Genomic DNA, 17234 nt, shown 5'->3' with positions numbered 1-17234 from the left:
CAAACAGGCTATAAGACTTTTGGTGTATTCATGCAACGGTATTAAATCTGGGTAAACAAAATGGTAAACGTGTTAAACAAACTGTCAAATCCATACAAAGTTTTGAAACATCTACCATAGGTACTTTACCAGATTTATCCAGAGTTTACATCGGTAGTTTGTTTTCTTATTTTGTGCGACAAGAACAAATAAAGAAAACCAGAGAAAAAGCTCTTGCTTTTGACAGATCTCAGGTTTCTGTCCAAAGAAATTTTTCGGGCTCTGACATATTCGAAACTCCCCCTCGTAAGCTCTCTTTTTGTACTTTTTGAAGTTATACTTTAGAGTATAAAAAAATTGCTTTTAAAAAAGGGATTAACAAGTGGCACCGAGTGCTTCTAATTGTAAAACATTTCGGCTATGGTATAATCTAATAAGTGAATTCTGTGAGTGAGAAAAAAACTTCCTTCGCTTGTAGATGTTACAGTGCACACGCACTTTCTTTTGAATTGTGCTTCCTTTTTTCCTCAAAATAATATTGCACCCATGCTCAAAGCAGCAGTAATTTAACTTTAACTTTAGAAACAACATAAAAATTGATGATCCTTCAGTTCTGACAGTTGGAAGCAATTTCGAAGTTTTTCAAATCCATCGAAATATAGAACATGCAATTTCATTTCACGTGAAATTGAGAAGTGATTTCAATTCACGAAAAATCATATTTTTATTTTCAACTGCTCATTTAGTATATGTCACAATTAAACACACACACAAACACGTCAGTTTTAAGTTTAGCGCGGTCTCCGTACTAAGATTTAAGGCATCAATTTCATAAAGCAGGAGAAGACTGAGACTGATAGATAGTTACATATACAAAAAATGCTTGATTCACAGTGAGTTCTATCGTAAATAAAAATTTCTCTGGGAATTCTTCTCTTGTTTCACGCATGAGAACGAAAATAATCATGAAAAATTTCCCTCGAAATTTATTGGTATCGGTAATTTTCTAGAGGAATTTAAGTGTCATTTCATGAGTTATTTCTTCTTTGGAAGTAGAAGTAGATTCAGATATTCCAGATAGGGCCCAATAAATTACTGAATGCGTTCGTTAAAATTTACTACTTGTCGAAGCTAATTTGGTCCAAATGATGTAGAAATTATCTCATTTCAAATTCGTATGTGTAAATATCTTCGACTTCATACAAATAAATTCTTCAAAGACTGCTTCCGACAGGTAAAAACTCTCCGATCCGATTCGTATGAAAATGGACAAAATTTTCGCTCCGACGAATACCTCGCTTGAAATTCATCGAAATAATGTAGAACACCCATCTTCACTTTTCACATGTCAATTCACAAAAGGTCAAATTCTTATGTCTCGTAGAAATTAGGAACAGTTTATTGCTATTGTAAACGATGATAATTTTGTCAACGATAGAGAATCTTATATCAATCAATTTTGAAAATTTAAACTCACGGTCACTGTGGCGTATGTGGAACATTTTTCTCTCCAATACAATTTTCAATGGTTAATACAATATTTTCTATAAATTAAATGAATTGACCTCTTCTAAATGTAAAATTGCAAAATTTCGGTAAATGGTTTGAAAGAAGAGCACTCAAATAAGAAAATTTTGAAAATTTCATTCTTCTCAATTCCGTTTTTTTTTCAATATTTAAGCAAAGGAACCCTTTTACCTGAAATACATTTTCCAAAGAATTCATTCAGAAAACATTTGGGTGGTTTTATCTCGGAGCTAGATAGTAAAGAAAACCTGTGTTCCCAGAATAAAATAGTCTGCACTTAAAAAAATTTGCTTTTTAATCTGAAAAAGAATTAACAAATTTTCCTAAAATCCAAGAACAAGAACACTTTCTGGATTGATTTTATTATTTCATTCAAATTAAACTCTTTTTACTATAATAATTTTTACACAAATTTATTGAAATGTTTTTATATTTCATGTGTGTACTTATGTTTATATTATTATATATTTTTTTTTTGTTTATTCTGTATTATTTAATTTATGAATAGTCCTTAGTGTCTTAAATGTCCTCTTCGTTATTCAATAAGATAATTTATAATAATTTATAAAATTGTAAAGTGCTACTATATCTCAAAAACGAAAAAGGGTGTAATTATTAAAAAAGAAGAAAAAAAAAAAACATCAACATACGCAAAAAGTCGTCTACTACACCAAACTTAAAGTAAACTATATAAAATGTTACTTTATTTCTGTTTTGATTGCTTTCTTATTTATTGGAGAAAATCGTAATCGGATTGGAGAGGAGGTTGTTGTAATTAATAGAGCCTCAGTTAAAAAGCCATAAAATAATGATGGTTTACTAACAGCAAAAAGGAATGACAATCTAAAACAAGAAAAAAAAAGCGCAATGCAGAACACGAACGATTCTAAAATATCTTAACGGCAGAATGCTTCTCTGATGATTGAAATTTAGGCCCAAAATCTAAAGCAGTCTAAAATCGGATGTGTTTGTTTAGTCTAGTCAATTTTTTTCATCGATTTCAGAGCTCTTTCGCGAAGTTGTTTTTCCAGATCCTCGTTTACAACAGCTGGTCCATCGTCGTCGCTGCTCGAACTACTATCAGCCTTTTTGCTCTTCCTCTTGTGTTTCTTATGTTTCTTGCTTTTTTTGCTGTGTTTTTTGTGTTTCTTATGTTTCTTTTTCTTGGATTCGGCTTCTGAATATGAAGAACTGTCACTATCTGAGTCACGTCGAGACTTCTTACCCTTCTTTCGTTTCTTTTTGGGTTGATCTGAGTCAGAAGAATCATCGTTACCGGTTGTTATAGGTTTTTGTGGAGGTTTTTTGGATAAAGAAACAGTTCGTTTACGCGAAGCTGTTCGATCGGTGTTTTTGTTTGCAGGACGATCATCGTCATCGGAGTCGGAATCGGATTTCTTGGGTTTTTCTTTCTTCTCCGGCAGACGCAAACGTTTGCTATTGTCTGCTTGTTCTCTATTCTCCGTTGATACTTTTCGCTTTTGGGCTTCTACAGGTTTTTCCGGTTTGCGTTCGATTTCGATTTCTTTTCGTAATTTAGCTGCCGGTGGGGGCAACTTGGACTGCTTTTCGTTCTCACTTTTGTCATCAGATGATGATGACCGTCCGCGACGAGTTTTTTGAACTTTACGTTCTTCTTGCTCTTGTTCACTGTCATCACTGTCAGAACTATCCGAAGAGCTAGATTCGGTGCTAGGTTTGTTCTTTTTGGGAACAACTTTTGCAGGAACAGCAGCCGCAACAGGTTGTTTTTGAGCGGCAGCTGGTTTTTCTTTGCCTTTCTCACGTTCGTGAGGTTTGAGGAATGGGGACGGGGTCCTTGATAAACTTGTACTATATTTATCTCGAGGAACAGGTTTTCGAGATGGAATCGGTACAGTTTTAATTTGTTCGACAACAACTGGCGGAAGTGGGCGCTCGACTTCGGTTTTCTCTTTAGCTCGGAAATTATTCTCTTTTTTCTCTTTGAAAGGCTCCAAATGCTTATGGAGATGATGATCGGCCGAACGATCAATACTGCGTTCCTTTCGAACTGGACTAGGTTTTCGATCGAATCCAGATTTGACTTTCTTTTCAGGACTACTCTTTCGCTCTGAGCTGCTGCTAGATTTTCTTGACATTTTCCTCTCATGCCGAACAGGTTTTCTTACAGGGCTGTCTGGTTTTTCTACACTCCTTTGCCGAACTGGAGGGGCGCGATCGATTTCAGTATCCCAATTTGGACTGATTGATCGATCGACTCGCTGCTTGTGCGGTGGCGGTGCAGGTTCCCATCTTTCCTCATTTCGCACTGGCAATGGCTTAGACATTTGCCGTGGTATGGAACGACGGAAACTGCCACGTCTTGCTGGCGATATTGGTCGGCTTTCGCGAGACGGCATACGCGGCATTGGCGATGGAAGTCTATCGCGTGATCCTGGTCGACCATCACGTAGCGAACGTGGAGGAGAGGAACGTCTGTCTCGCGACATACGCCCTGGTGGTGGTGAAGGACGGCGGGGAGACATTCTCATTGGGGACATTCGCCGTCGATCTCTTGATGCATTCATGGGCGAAATTCGTCGATCACGCGATGCTCTCATCATTGGAGAGCGACGTTCACGTGATCTTCGCTGCATTGGCAAAGGTGAGGGGCGACGTGGAGGTGGTGAAATCTTCCTATCACGGAATGGTGAAGATCGTCGGTCACGCATGGGAGGTGAGAACTTACGATCACGTGATTGCCGTCTCATTGGGGATCTACGATCAAATGGAGACCTTCGTGGGGATCGACGTGGAGACATGTTGCGACGCATACGATCACGACTCATACTTCGACGACGATTTCCACCTAGGCCACGACCACCACGTCCTCCCCCACCACGACCGCGGTTATTTGGTGATCGACGCCTATTCATAAATCTGGAAGAAAAATAGTAGTTTTAAAAGATTAATATAACGTCTCTGAAAAGTTCATTTATGTACCTTCTTGGCGACCTTGAACGCCTCATTGGTGATCTGGAACGGTTTCTTGATCTGGATCGTATGCGTGAGCGGGATCGCCGACGTGAACGCGATCGTTGACGCATCGGTGATCGTGACCGATTCCGTCCGCCACCTCCTCCTCCGCCTCGAGGTGGACTACGGCCCCGTGGCGATCTACGTCCTTGATCAAAGCGTCGCATTTCCTGTCTTCTTGGTGGAGCTTTGTCCAATGAGCTGCTCGATGATGATTCTCGATTATTTCTGTATTGCCGTTTCTTCTGTACGCTATTTTGATTTTTGCGAATTTCAAAGTCATCTTTTCCATTTGCTGGAGATAGTGACAAACTTGTCTCAGAACGTGAACGTCGTGGTTTTTTACGGCCAGCCGATGAAGCTGACGATGACGACGAGGAACTTGACGATCGAGATTTTCCCTTTTTAGCTACAGATCTAGAAAATATTTAAATGAAATTAAAAATTGAATTTAATATGATTTTTGTATTGAATTACCTTGATCTGGAGCGTCTTTTGTTTACATCAGGTTTTCGGCTTCTAGATTTAGCCGATGAATGTGAATCAGAACTCTTCGAACGACTTTTGTCATTTCGTTTAGGTGCACTTGCTAAATCCAAAAGCTTAGCTTGGACTTTGGTCAATTTCTTTGATCCATCTGCATCGTGTCCATTCACTGAGGTGTCAGTTGGTTTCGGAGAAGCCGAAACTTCCTTCCTCTTAACCGGTGACTTAGATTTAGATTTCTTATCTGGTGCCCGATAATCAGTTCGTGAACTGGCTCTTTTAGGTCTTGACACTGAACGAGAACGTCTTCGGCTTGGTGACTTACCACGTGGTGGTGGCTTACGATCCCTTGAACGGCTGCGACGTCTTCTTTCTGGTGATCGATGGCGTGATCTTGAACGCCTTCTATCCCTCGATGAGTCCCAACGTCTGGCCGATCTTTCTCTGGATGACTTCTTTGGCGATCTATTTCTTGACTTTGGACGCGGAGACCTGGCTCGATCTCTGGTCGTCGGTGACTTAGAACGATCTTTGACTTTTTCTGCAGCCGTGGAAGATGAAGATGCCTTCCCAGCACCACTAGAATCGACAGTTGTATCTTTTGAATTACTACCTCCAACATTATTTGCTTCAGGCGACTTAGATCTAGATTTAGCAGCTTTCAAGTGTGACCTAACCTGTTCAATCGCACTATGATTATGGGGCAAATTTGAAGACAACTCATTCGAACGTTCTCGTCGTCGACTATCGCTGAAATCTCGTTCTCTTTCACCCGAACGATCACGTTTCGATGAAGATGAATTGCCATGTGACGACTCCTCTTCACGTTTTAGTATTTCTTCTTTTTTCTGATTAATAAATTCAGCTGGTATTCCACTCTCACTTTCTTGGGCCGATAGTAGCAATGCCCAAAGTTCTTCCATAAATTGCCTAGCATTTCGTCCATTGAGAAATCCAGTCATATTAATTTGCATTTTCTTTGGACATGGGAATTTCTCCTCTTCCAATTGATTGTAAACAAACTCAACAACAACATCGTCTTCGATGTGTAGAATGTCAGTGATTTTCTTGCTTATCCATGGTCGGAGGACGTCCAATTTAACTTTAGACATATCGACCCGTTTGCTGAGGCAATCTCCAAACTTCATTTGCTTCATGAGTTTTTTTTCCTTGTCGCTAAAACGCGTGTCCTGCTGTTGATTAGTTCCCTAAAATACACAGAGGTAAAATTTTATAAATACACACAAAATGATATAATTTTGTTTACAGAAAAATCATCAATTAAACTTAGAATACACGAAATTATATAAATTCTTTGAAAAGCATGCTTTTTGAAAATGTTACCCTTTTGTTGAACATGAAATTTTATACCATATTACCTAAAGTTCCAGGTACTTTTTTAATTTGGCAGTCATTTTAATACCTTCTGATCGATCCAATGTGCATTTGATTTTGATGGGAATGCAATCATGTTGGAAATGATGTATATGATGAGGGCAATGTTGTTTTGTCCATTTTGTTGTTGGATTCCTTAGTTATAGTTGATAGTTATGTGAAGTTTTCATTGAAGTGATGGTAAAAATAGCTTAAGCAGATGATCGCATGATGATGTTGAGGTGTAAAAGGTGATCCGTTTTTTTTTAGTTTCTGAGTAGATTTGTTGTCTCCATATTGGTAATTTGTTAAGATCCTTGTTGGAGCATTCAAGCAAAAAGTTTGGCTAACTATTTGAAGAAAACAAACAATATATTACCTCTTTTCTTTTATTCTTCCTTCTACGAAGTCCCCAAAGATAGTTATAAAATAAAACCCTACACAATGCTAAGTAGTGAAAACGAGCCATAATCTTCCAAGTAGAGTCAGATTTCAATATGTTATATGACCTTCGGTTTGAAAAGGGAAACAACAACTTTCGCTGGCTTTAAAGTGATTTAAAGAATCTAACTAATATATAAGAAATGCAAAAATGCATGTTAGAAATACTTAAGGAACTGACCTTGAATGAATAAAAATCTTGAAAAACAAATTCAACGTAAGTAATAATTATTTTAAATAATTTTTTTTAAGTAACCCTATAAATTTTGAAGCAGAACTTGATCAAATTTAAGATGGACTTGGACATAACCCATTATTATTCCGAATCTCATATCAGAATGGTGTCCGCAATTTTTTGAGGTTTCGACTCGGAACCCCTTTTTTTTAATAATTAAAGCGTCTATTAAAGACTATAATTATCTTGATCAGCTTTATTACGCCTACTTTAACAATTTTGTTTTCTAAATCTATAATCTACATAATATCAACTTCGTTTAAAAGTTACAAAAGTGCACTTATAAGAAAAGTTAGCTGAACGCACTCATAAGAAAATGGAAAACAGCGTTTTTATTTTTTGAATAGAAAAAGAAAATAATAAGTTAATAAATTCTGTTTAATTTTGAAAGGAATTCGACTTCTGACTTTTTTTCCCCTAGATCATTCAACTGATTCTTCTTTCTTTAATTTGTTTTTACAGATTTATATACACCGATTTGGTTTTATGCTCAAATTCGCAAATTGATTAGAAAACGAATTTGCACGAAGGCAAAAGCAGAATTATAGATTTGTCGAACATTGGTACGGTACCATTGCGAAATAAGGTCATGGAGATCAAAAACCTAAGCAAATTAAAAGTACTATCTAAACTTTTCTAGTTACTTTAGACGACAGTGGAAGAAATATCTGTGACAAACATTAGTGAAGCATTTTTCGTTGAAACATAGAACTCGTCCTTTTTATTAAAAACTTGGTTTTTGCTTTATTAAGCTATTTTAAACATTGTTTTAACATTCATTATAAGTAATCAATAATTTAAAAATAAAAAAATATATAACAAAAAATACATTCTTTTATCTTTTTATTAAGTTTTTTTTTCACATGTATCTATTTTTAACAACATCAGAATTTAATTTTTAACAATATATTTAATGATTATTTTTAAGCCCAAAAAGACAAATATATTTAATCTATGTATATACATTTTGTGTTTGGGTTGCTTTGTACATTTCAGAGGGAAAGTTCCCCTTTCTTTATTAAAATTGATTATTTAATTTTCATAAAAAGTAAATTAGATTATAATTATTTATTTTGAATTTGGTGTATAATCACAGAATTGTAAAATTTTACGTTCTACGAAGTTGATGCTTGATAATCAGTATTATAGACTTTCTAAGGCAAATTAAAAAAAAAAAAAAAACAGCCAAACCCTAAAATATTTAACTTGATATATATCTTGATTCTAGTTTTTCAGTACATTTTATTTATGACGGAAGGGAATTTAATGAAGCAAGAGCATATAATCTAACATGAGTTTTTTTCATAATAATAGGTACAGACAACAATATCGCAAATTCATAGTCATATTTTAATTCAGAACTTACATATACTGGAATTTTAAGTTATAGCACAGGTGAGAAGCAGATCTTTGAAAATTAGCTTGAGGGTTAATCCAAATTGACAACGACTAACAATAACAGTATAAGCTTCAGTTTTTCTTAGAAGCAATAAAATCACAGCAGTTTTCAAATAATTAAATTCGAAATTAAAAAAAAAAACTTTTAAATGCAATAAATGACAGTAGTGCTTTGTTACCTTCAGTGAGAAACTCACAGAAAGCTGCGAAAAGAGTTTTCTGTAGCCATATATTCGTTAGATATACTCAACGAATCATATTTGTTATTGCCTGTGAAAATTATATTGCTGTGGAAGCCATACAAAATTCAATTGTATTGTCCAGAGGAAAAACGGCACATGTCCACTTTTAGTACAAAATAAACTAATGATAAGGTATTGTAGTATTCAAAGAGCATTATCTGATGGCTCTCATTCTTGTTAGAAAACATATGTAAGCTTTGCTAAAAAAATAAATATATGGTTGCCTTTAATACTAAGTTGTTTGGAGCACAATTTTAAATTACGATTTTCTAATGTGGAATGGAGTGGGAATGGCCTTGTGCTGGTTTCCCCCAAGACCCTTCAATTTTAATACTATTCCCTTTAAAATGTAATAAGTCAATCAAGTTCAAATAAAAACTAGGATTACCAGTATATCAAAGAAAAGATTGATTTGATTCAGATTGGGTGAAGTGACAGTATTTTGAAGAGAGTTTTAAATATTTATTTAATTCCAAGCTAGAAGTTGATTGCAGGCCAAACCAAAAATTTGGGTTTCGAATAGAAAATAATTGCTGTTACGTTATTTTAAGTACGTATATATATTAAACAAAACTTATTTACTGATTGAGAGAATTTTCTTAACATTTCTTTAATTTTTATTTGAATATGTATATTTGAAAGGAATATGTATGTACCTACTTTAGGTGCAATAGAGACAATAGTATTTTTTTTATAAGTTGGAATATTATATTTTTTTATAGAGGAATATTTTTTTACAGTTCTTTGCGTGGTTTCTTATCGTAACATAGTGTTTATTATTGACGAATCTATCTTCCAAAACATAAATATTTCAAACTAATACATAAATAATAAATTATTGGAAACGAAAATCCTCAATACTTAATTTCTTTAAAGCATTTTTTTTTTCTATTTTATGTTTTGCAATGAAGTAGAATCAATTTTATAAAATATGTCATCAATTTATGTATAAATCAAAGCTAATCATTTATTATTTATACTATTCTTTATTTGAAATTGAAACTAGATATATAAATAGAATTCTTTATTTTTCATTTCTTAAATTTATCTGATGTTGATGTTATTCCATATTTGAGTCCTTTTTTTTTGCTGTTGTCTTATGATAATTTTCTTTTGAATCAAATGTGAGATGTCGAAAATGTTTTTTTCTTTGTTCCTGGATGATATGTTGTGGTGTGATTAATTTATTATGCGGTGTCGATGATGTTTTCTATGATGAATTATTTAACTGAGGCGTTATTTTATTGTCCTTTGGTTTTGTTGAATTAAATCCAGCAAAATGTTTAAATGTGTAAATCAAATAGGAGCGTTTCCCATTGATTTGGAGATTGCATATTTTCCTTAATTATAGATGATTTATTTGCCAACAATGTGTATTTATTTAACACATAATGGTGGAAGAAGTACCTATACCTATTTATTAAAAATGTAATTTTTCCTGAAATATTAAAGCTTTAATTGTGTTTATATTTGACAGCCATGAAAACACTTTGCTGAAACATTATTGTAAAAGTTAATGGAAATACTTTTTTTTAATAAAAAAAATATATTTAAGCATTGCCAAAATTTGTAAATATAATTTTATACCTGTGAACTTACCTATTTTACGTTAAAATAAAAGTTTAGATTTTCAAATACTCAATTACAATTGAAAAAATGAACATAAAATGTGTTTTTTTGCTGATTCGTTTGTTATAAGTTTGTTTTGAGTTTTAAAGAGAGAATATGCTAGTTATGGTGGTGGTAGACCGAATAACTCAGGTTGAAAAATTTGGTAAGCTTTTTTTGTTTTTTTTTTGTTTAATTTTAAATTCGAAATAATTGAATTTTCATCAACATAGGTACTCGTAGGAAGACTGGAGGATTTTCCTAAAGTTTTTTTTGTTCCAATATACAAATTGCAACATTTAATAGAAGAAGCCAAATTCAAACAAAATATTTCAGTAGCCATCAGAATATCAAGACTAAACCAATAAAATAGATAAAGAAAACAATAAATAAGCTTTGTATTTAGAGAACTGAGATAAAAACAAGAACCAGACAACGAAAATAATTGCTTGGGATCAACGAACTGATAATGTTGATCAGAAAAAACGTGTATAAACCCACCATCAATCATTTTTTCGAGTTTGAGATTTGAATTTCAATTCCTTGCAAGAGGACATAACATGCACGACTGACCAAATGGTACAGTTATGTACAAAAAAATACTCCGTAAATCCAGCTGAATTTTACACGTACAAAAAAAAATGTTATTAATTGACTACAGGCATGTAACTATGTTGACTTGTGGTCGAGATCATATCGGAAAAGAAAAAGGTAACATTACGGACGTATTGGTTTTTACCAAGTCAAGTGAAAAAGTTTTTACCATAAATTGGTTATAAAAAAATCAGCTGCAAAGTCTGACATCTCAACCCAAGATGGCGCCACAAATACCAATACTTGCTTACTTACATTACAAACTTATTAACTACTACCATTATGATTTCTACAAGTTAGGGGTCGGTTATAGCGATTCCTGATGACAGTTTATTATCAAGGTAAATATATCAGTTGTAAGGTCCCCTTATCCTTACCCTCTTTTTTTCCTGATTGAAATACACACGAAACAGTTTTGCAGTGGAACAGAAAAAAAAAAAATTTAAACGCAACAGGGGAATAATTTGTTTCTGGTGGCACAAAAATGAATTTGCATCAGGAAAACAAATTGATAGAATTTAAGCAAAAACTAATAGATCCATTGTAAATTTTACTTTCCATACAAATTCTTTGAGTTATAAATAATCGATTTATGTATAAGATTTGTCATGAAAAAAAGGCATAAAATTGTATTGGGGCATTGCAAACTGAAAAGCTGACAATTTTAAGATATAAAAACAACTTGTGGGCATTTTGTTAAATGAGAAGCTTTTTTCAAAGTGGAGCTTCAAATTCAACTCAAAACTGAAATAGCTACTATACTCCGGATTCAAATAGACATTTACCAAAATTAAGTTCCAATTTTTATAAAAAAAAACAGTAAATAAGATGTATTAAATAGGACCATTATTGCGGATGAAAAAAAGAAATTGGAAAAGGAGACGGTGCACCGTGTCACAAGTTATTGGCTGTTATGACCAAATTCTTTGCCATAGATTTTGACACGCTTTTGTCCTATTGAGGTCTTTTTACAGGCCAAATATAAATAGGTACAATGAATGTTAACCCTTTACCGCACAGTGGCTCATATATGAGCCAAACCATAAAAAGCATTAATACTTTAAAGTTTAAAAAAAATCTAGTTTTGTTTATACTTTTCGAATTAAGTAATATAAGGCCCCTAAATATCATTAGAAAACGCCATCTATAATGATTTGGGCGAGCATAATAATTATCCGCTAAAGTGGCCGAACTGGTGATAGGCAGGACGGAGCATATTTGAAAAATTGAAAATTGAATAAAAAATATAAAACAATGAGTAAGAATTTTTAAAAAAATATGCCAATAAAGGATATAATGTGATTATTATTGCTAATATATTTTTTCTTACATTTATCAAGTTTTAGTCATTTGAAAGTGGCATTAAGTGAATGGATCATATATGAGCCACCGTGCAGAAATGTTTCTCTTCTGTTGGTCCATATATGAGCCATCATGCAACAAGGGAACAAATTCTCTTTTTTTCTTATTATCTATACCCGTTTTTTTTTACGTTTACGTGCGGAATGTTATAAATTTAATTTAAAATAGATTAAAAGGAATTTAAATCTATTTTATTGAAAGTCATACAGTTCCAGCTCGTAGTTTTTACGTATAATTAATTTTATTTAATTTTTTTTTGTTCGTTTTCTGCCGAAAAAAAAGGTTTCTTTTTTGAAAGAGCTTGCATTTTAAAGCCAATGTGTCACTATCTGAGTGAAATGTGATAAATGTAGACGCAGTTTGGAGCACTTTCAAAATTTAAAAGTGCAACAATACTGTAAAAGCGCTTAAAATTTAATTTGAAGCCGAAGTAAAAGTCGTCAGATTCAGGGGTTAAACAACACATGGAACAACACTTGACTCGAAATATATTTTATTAAGTTTCTTTCAATCAAAAAAGCTTTAAACAGGCTCCGAAAGGAAAATCTGCTTTCCACTAAAAAAAAAAATGCCAATAGTCTGAAAATATTTGCCTTCAAATGCCATAATCAGCAGATTATTTATTGCAAATAAAGACCTTTTTCATTTGGTGCACCTGCACTTGTTAGAGAAAGTTTGTTAAAAATGAATTGCCTAAGAACCTGCAAGATGCAACCAACACGTTAATTTATGTCCACACATCATTGAAATAACTAATTGGCCTACATAAGCAAATAAAATGCACCAAAAACCAATCCAAATGAATTTTCAAAAATCCAAAAATACACTTATTAAAAAACAATAAAAACAAAAGTGCCATGTGGACACAAACGCAGTATTTTTATGTGTATTCTTTCAATTCGATAAAAGTTTTCAAAGCATTTTTAGGCCAAAGACTTGCCAAGCTTTTCTTCAAAACTTAGATCAACCCTTTTGATGACATTTTTTATTCCTAGTCAAGTAAAAATAGTTTAAATGATTAATTTGGATCTCAAGAAACAAAAATGCGCGCTTAAAAATTTCCAAATACGTCACATGGTAATGGTACAAAGAGAAACGGGCTATATTTTCATTTTATCCAAAAACGATTTAAAAAAAAAAAAAATAAATAAAATAAAATAAGGAGGAAAAATGTCTACCATTTAAACCCAGGGATCTGAAAATTCATGCGCACTAAATTTTATTTTTTAACAAATTTTAGTAATTATGTAGCAATTGAACATTTTCAAGTTATTTTAGCATTTATTTATCTGCCGGTATTTTTTTAATTATTATTTTTTTCTCCAAATCAATCTTACCGTGAACATCATTGTGTTTTAGTAACTCTTCTCGGTGTCTCGCCAAATTAATAAAAAAATGTATTCTCTCCAACTCTGGTTTCACCAATAACGTAATAAGTATGAAATAAATTGAAATTATTTTCAATACTATTCCTCCATGATGGTGCAGAAAATATTTTTTATTTCTTCTCGGGGTGTTGAAATAAAAATGAAGAACAAATTTTACACGTCCTTTTTTTGATTTGACGACGAATCCTCTCTTATCGGTTTTTCGCAAGCTTTTTTTTCTAGTATGCTGGAAAAATTTTAGTTTTTCTTTAGTAAACTTTTTTCACTTTATTCTTTGCATTTGTTTAGATGAATTATTGTTTTTCATATACAATATTTATTGTAAATTATGTTTTAAGTATTTTTAAATGATAAAATTATAATTATAAATATTTTTTAGTCACTTTTTCGACACACCGATTTTTTATTTCATGCGGTCTACGGCAGTGCAAAATGGAGACGCGACGACAAACGGTTTGACGAAGAAAATCGACAAGGTTTCGTTGGGTTGCTTTTTTGTGATTTTAGCGCCATCTGGATGTTCACAGTAGAAGGAGTGTGTAACCAAGGTAAAGGTGTGAACAGAAGTTTTATGTGGGCAACGCATTTGGGTGCTACACCAACGACGACAAAAAACGGCACAGTCAACCTTTTTGTATGAAAAATGTTGAAAACCAGAATGTCAATGTTTAGGTGTAGAATTTTCGATGTTATTTCATTCAAAAACACTGCCTGTAACGTTTTTTTTTTTGTCGTCGATTGTCGTTGGTGTGACTGTGACAGGTTCAACTACAACAAGCACTATACAAAAATGGCACAAGGAAATCTTGAACGAAATTTATTTTTTTGTTCTTGCTTTAAAACTTATTGGGCACGTTCAGGAAATATTAGGGACTAAATATTTAGGTAACATCATTTTCTGAACGGAAATTTGAGTAAATTGACTAAATTAGTTTGGATACGCCATTATTGTCAAATTTCGAAATTTACTTGAGAATTTAAGATATCGCATGCCGCAGACACCAAATAATAATAAATAAATAGTATTAATTATAACCGATAATGCACTTTTTATTCATTTTCCATACAAATAAATTTAATTCTGCTACCATAATTCTGTTATTAAAACCAATTAGCTGTCATGTTGAAAAAAAAACTTTAATAATTATTTAGGGAAAAATTTGTTACCTTACTTTCCAGTCAGCTTTCCAATAAAATTACCTAAATTGGAAGGATTTTTTTTGACAGTTGACCAATCAGAGGCCGAGAAATTACCTAAATATTTAGTTACTAACGTTTCTGAACCTGCCCATTATCTGATGTTTTTTCTTCAATTTTTTTAATTGTATTTTTATTATTTTGATTTTGACATACCCGATGCTATTTTTTAGCTGTTGACTTTGGGTAGACTTAAGCCTTAACTACAATGACCTAAAAAGTGAAAAAGTGGGAAATTTATAAATGTAAACATTTTTTATTTCTTTTTAGCGTTATTTGTTTTTGGAAAAAAACTACAAAAATTGTTTTTTTAAACCAAACGGCCACTTTTTGCAAAAAGTGAACATTTTCAAACTCGTTTTGTGACAGTTTTTCTGACAACAAAATTAAAAATAATGGTACAGAAAGCTTATTTTTTAGTTTAAGGCTTAAATCTTTGGATTCAACTTTGTATCAGAGCCAAGATTTATACTATGTTTCCACCTACGCTAAATCCGAGATTTAGCTAAGTAGATTTAGAATAAATCTTGAGATTTATTTTTAATCTACTTCGCTTTATCTCAGATTTGGGTTCAGATACATTAAATCTAAGATGTTTACCTACTTTCAATCCGAGATTAAGAATACAACTCGAGATTTATGCTAAATCTACTTAGATAAATCTCGGATTTAGCGTAGGTGGAAACGTAGTATTAGTTCTCTAGGCTTGAGCAAAGAGAATTTTTACCAAAAACCGTGAAATTTTTGGCTTTATTATTAGTATCTAGTGCAAAATTAGCACTAGGGGTATTAATAAAACGGCGTTAACTCTGGGTAAACGCATGGTAAATGTGTCAAAAATTTGTATGGATTTGAGAGTTTGATTAGCTACCTTACCTTTTTAACGGGTTTACCTAGAGCTTACACCGTTGGATGAATACCTCTACTAACAATTTGGCTTCTATAATGCTTTACAGAAGCAACAATTGCATCTGTAAAGCTTAATAGAACAAAAATTGTTTGTCGGGACCAGAGATGGCAAAAATGCGATTTTTTTTGATTTTCTACATTTGTTACGTCTACTACATAAATGAGGTAGTAAACGTAGTTTAATGTAGTTAACGTAGTTAAATGTAACAGACGTAGCGCTAGACGTCAAAATGTAGTTTGAAATGCCAATTTTACCACTAAATTGTCAAAGTGGTATTCAAATCGAAATACATAGCTGTGATAGTGTGAATTTGAATAGAATATTTGAAACCAGATTGACTTGGGATGGTTTCTGTGAAAAGGTTTTACTTTACTAAACTTAATTCCACTATTTTTCACTTGTTAATATTTTTTTTTTTAATATTTTTGAAATTTAACGTTTTTTATGTAGTTATTACACGTAGAAAATGTATCTAGTAAATTAAACAAATCAAGCCAGTAGTTTATTCGATTAACTACGCGTAGTTAACCGAGTAGATTACCTGACGTAATCTACTCTGCCATCTCTGGTCGGGACCCCTACTATAACACTATGGTCAACAAAATTTAACTTTTTTTTCTCTTTTATTGCTCGAGATATCTTAAGTTTCAGTTAATTAAGCCAAAGAGAAACTAAACTTAATCAGAAAAATTCTATTAGCCTCCGTTCTTGAAATATTACCGTTATAAAAAAAACCTTTCTTTGCAATTTATAACGGTAATATTTCAAGAACGAAGGCTAATAGAATTTTTCTGATTGCATATTCGAGTTTAGCAACCCAAAAACCTTCAGAAAAGTATATTTTGGTTCTTGTGGCAAAAAAAGTTTAATTTGGTTGGCCTGTGTTGTTTCTGATTCAAAGACCGCTACTTAAATTTTAAATGTTTCGGGCAGTAAAAGAGATATCGGAAATATTTAAACATTTTTTGAAAGAATAAAACCAGTTCTTATAGGCACCGTTACAAATTAATTCATAATGAACTACCCCACATAAAAACATAGCCTCGAAAACAGCCAAAATGACGTATTTTGACATTTTCTAACGGTAATATTTCAAAAACGGAGGCCAATAACAATTTTTGGATTCAGATTCGAGTTCAGCACATCAAAAACTACTAGAAAAGTATATTTTGGTTGTTGTGGCAAAACCAGTGTAATTTAAGTCTGACCGCAGCCTTCAAGATTCATTAGAATATTTTTTTTTTGGGTCACCTTAGATGTCCAATGGATCAAAGCATTTTTAAAAATCGATTTTTTTAAAGGAAATTTTTGACATAAATAATGACTCAAAGAAAACTCTTTCGAGTCTTCGAAAATTTAAAAATTGTATGTGTAGTCTGATTCCTCTGCCGAAGATAAGAAAATATACTTTTTTCAAAAATCTATGGATAAGTTAAAAAGCATGATATTTTTTGTAACGATAACAGATTTCGACTATTTTTGTAACTTTTCAAGTT

At 32.7% G+C, this 17234-nt stretch overlaps 1 protein-coding gene across 1 annotated transcript; it reads right to left on the bottom strand.

Annotated features, from left to right (window-relative positions):
* Positions 1-1852: 1852 nt before the first annotated feature.
* Positions 1853-14073, bottom strand: LOC129908440 (serine/arginine repetitive matrix protein 1). Its single transcript, XM_055984905.1, has 4 exons — positions 13581-14073; positions 4981-6197; positions 4471-4920; positions 1853-4407 (listed from the first exon to the last, which is right to left on the bottom strand). Exons 1-4 carry the CDS (start codon positions 13590-13592, stop codon positions 2484-2486), a joined length of 3603 nt encoding a protein of 1200 aa, XP_055840880.1. The 5' UTR covers positions 13593-14073; the 3' UTR covers positions 1853-2483.
* Positions 14074-17234: the final 3161 nt, after the last annotated feature.

This window comes from Episyrphus balteatus, chromosome 2, assembly GCF_945859705.1.
Source record: "Episyrphus balteatus chromosome 2, idEpiBalt1.1, whole genome shotgun sequence".
NCBI classification, from domain to species: Eukaryota; Metazoa; Arthropoda; class Insecta; order Diptera; family Syrphidae; genus Episyrphus; species Episyrphus balteatus.
Note: the sequence above shows the minus strand (reverse complement) of the source record. Positions and strands in the feature narration are given on the sequence as shown.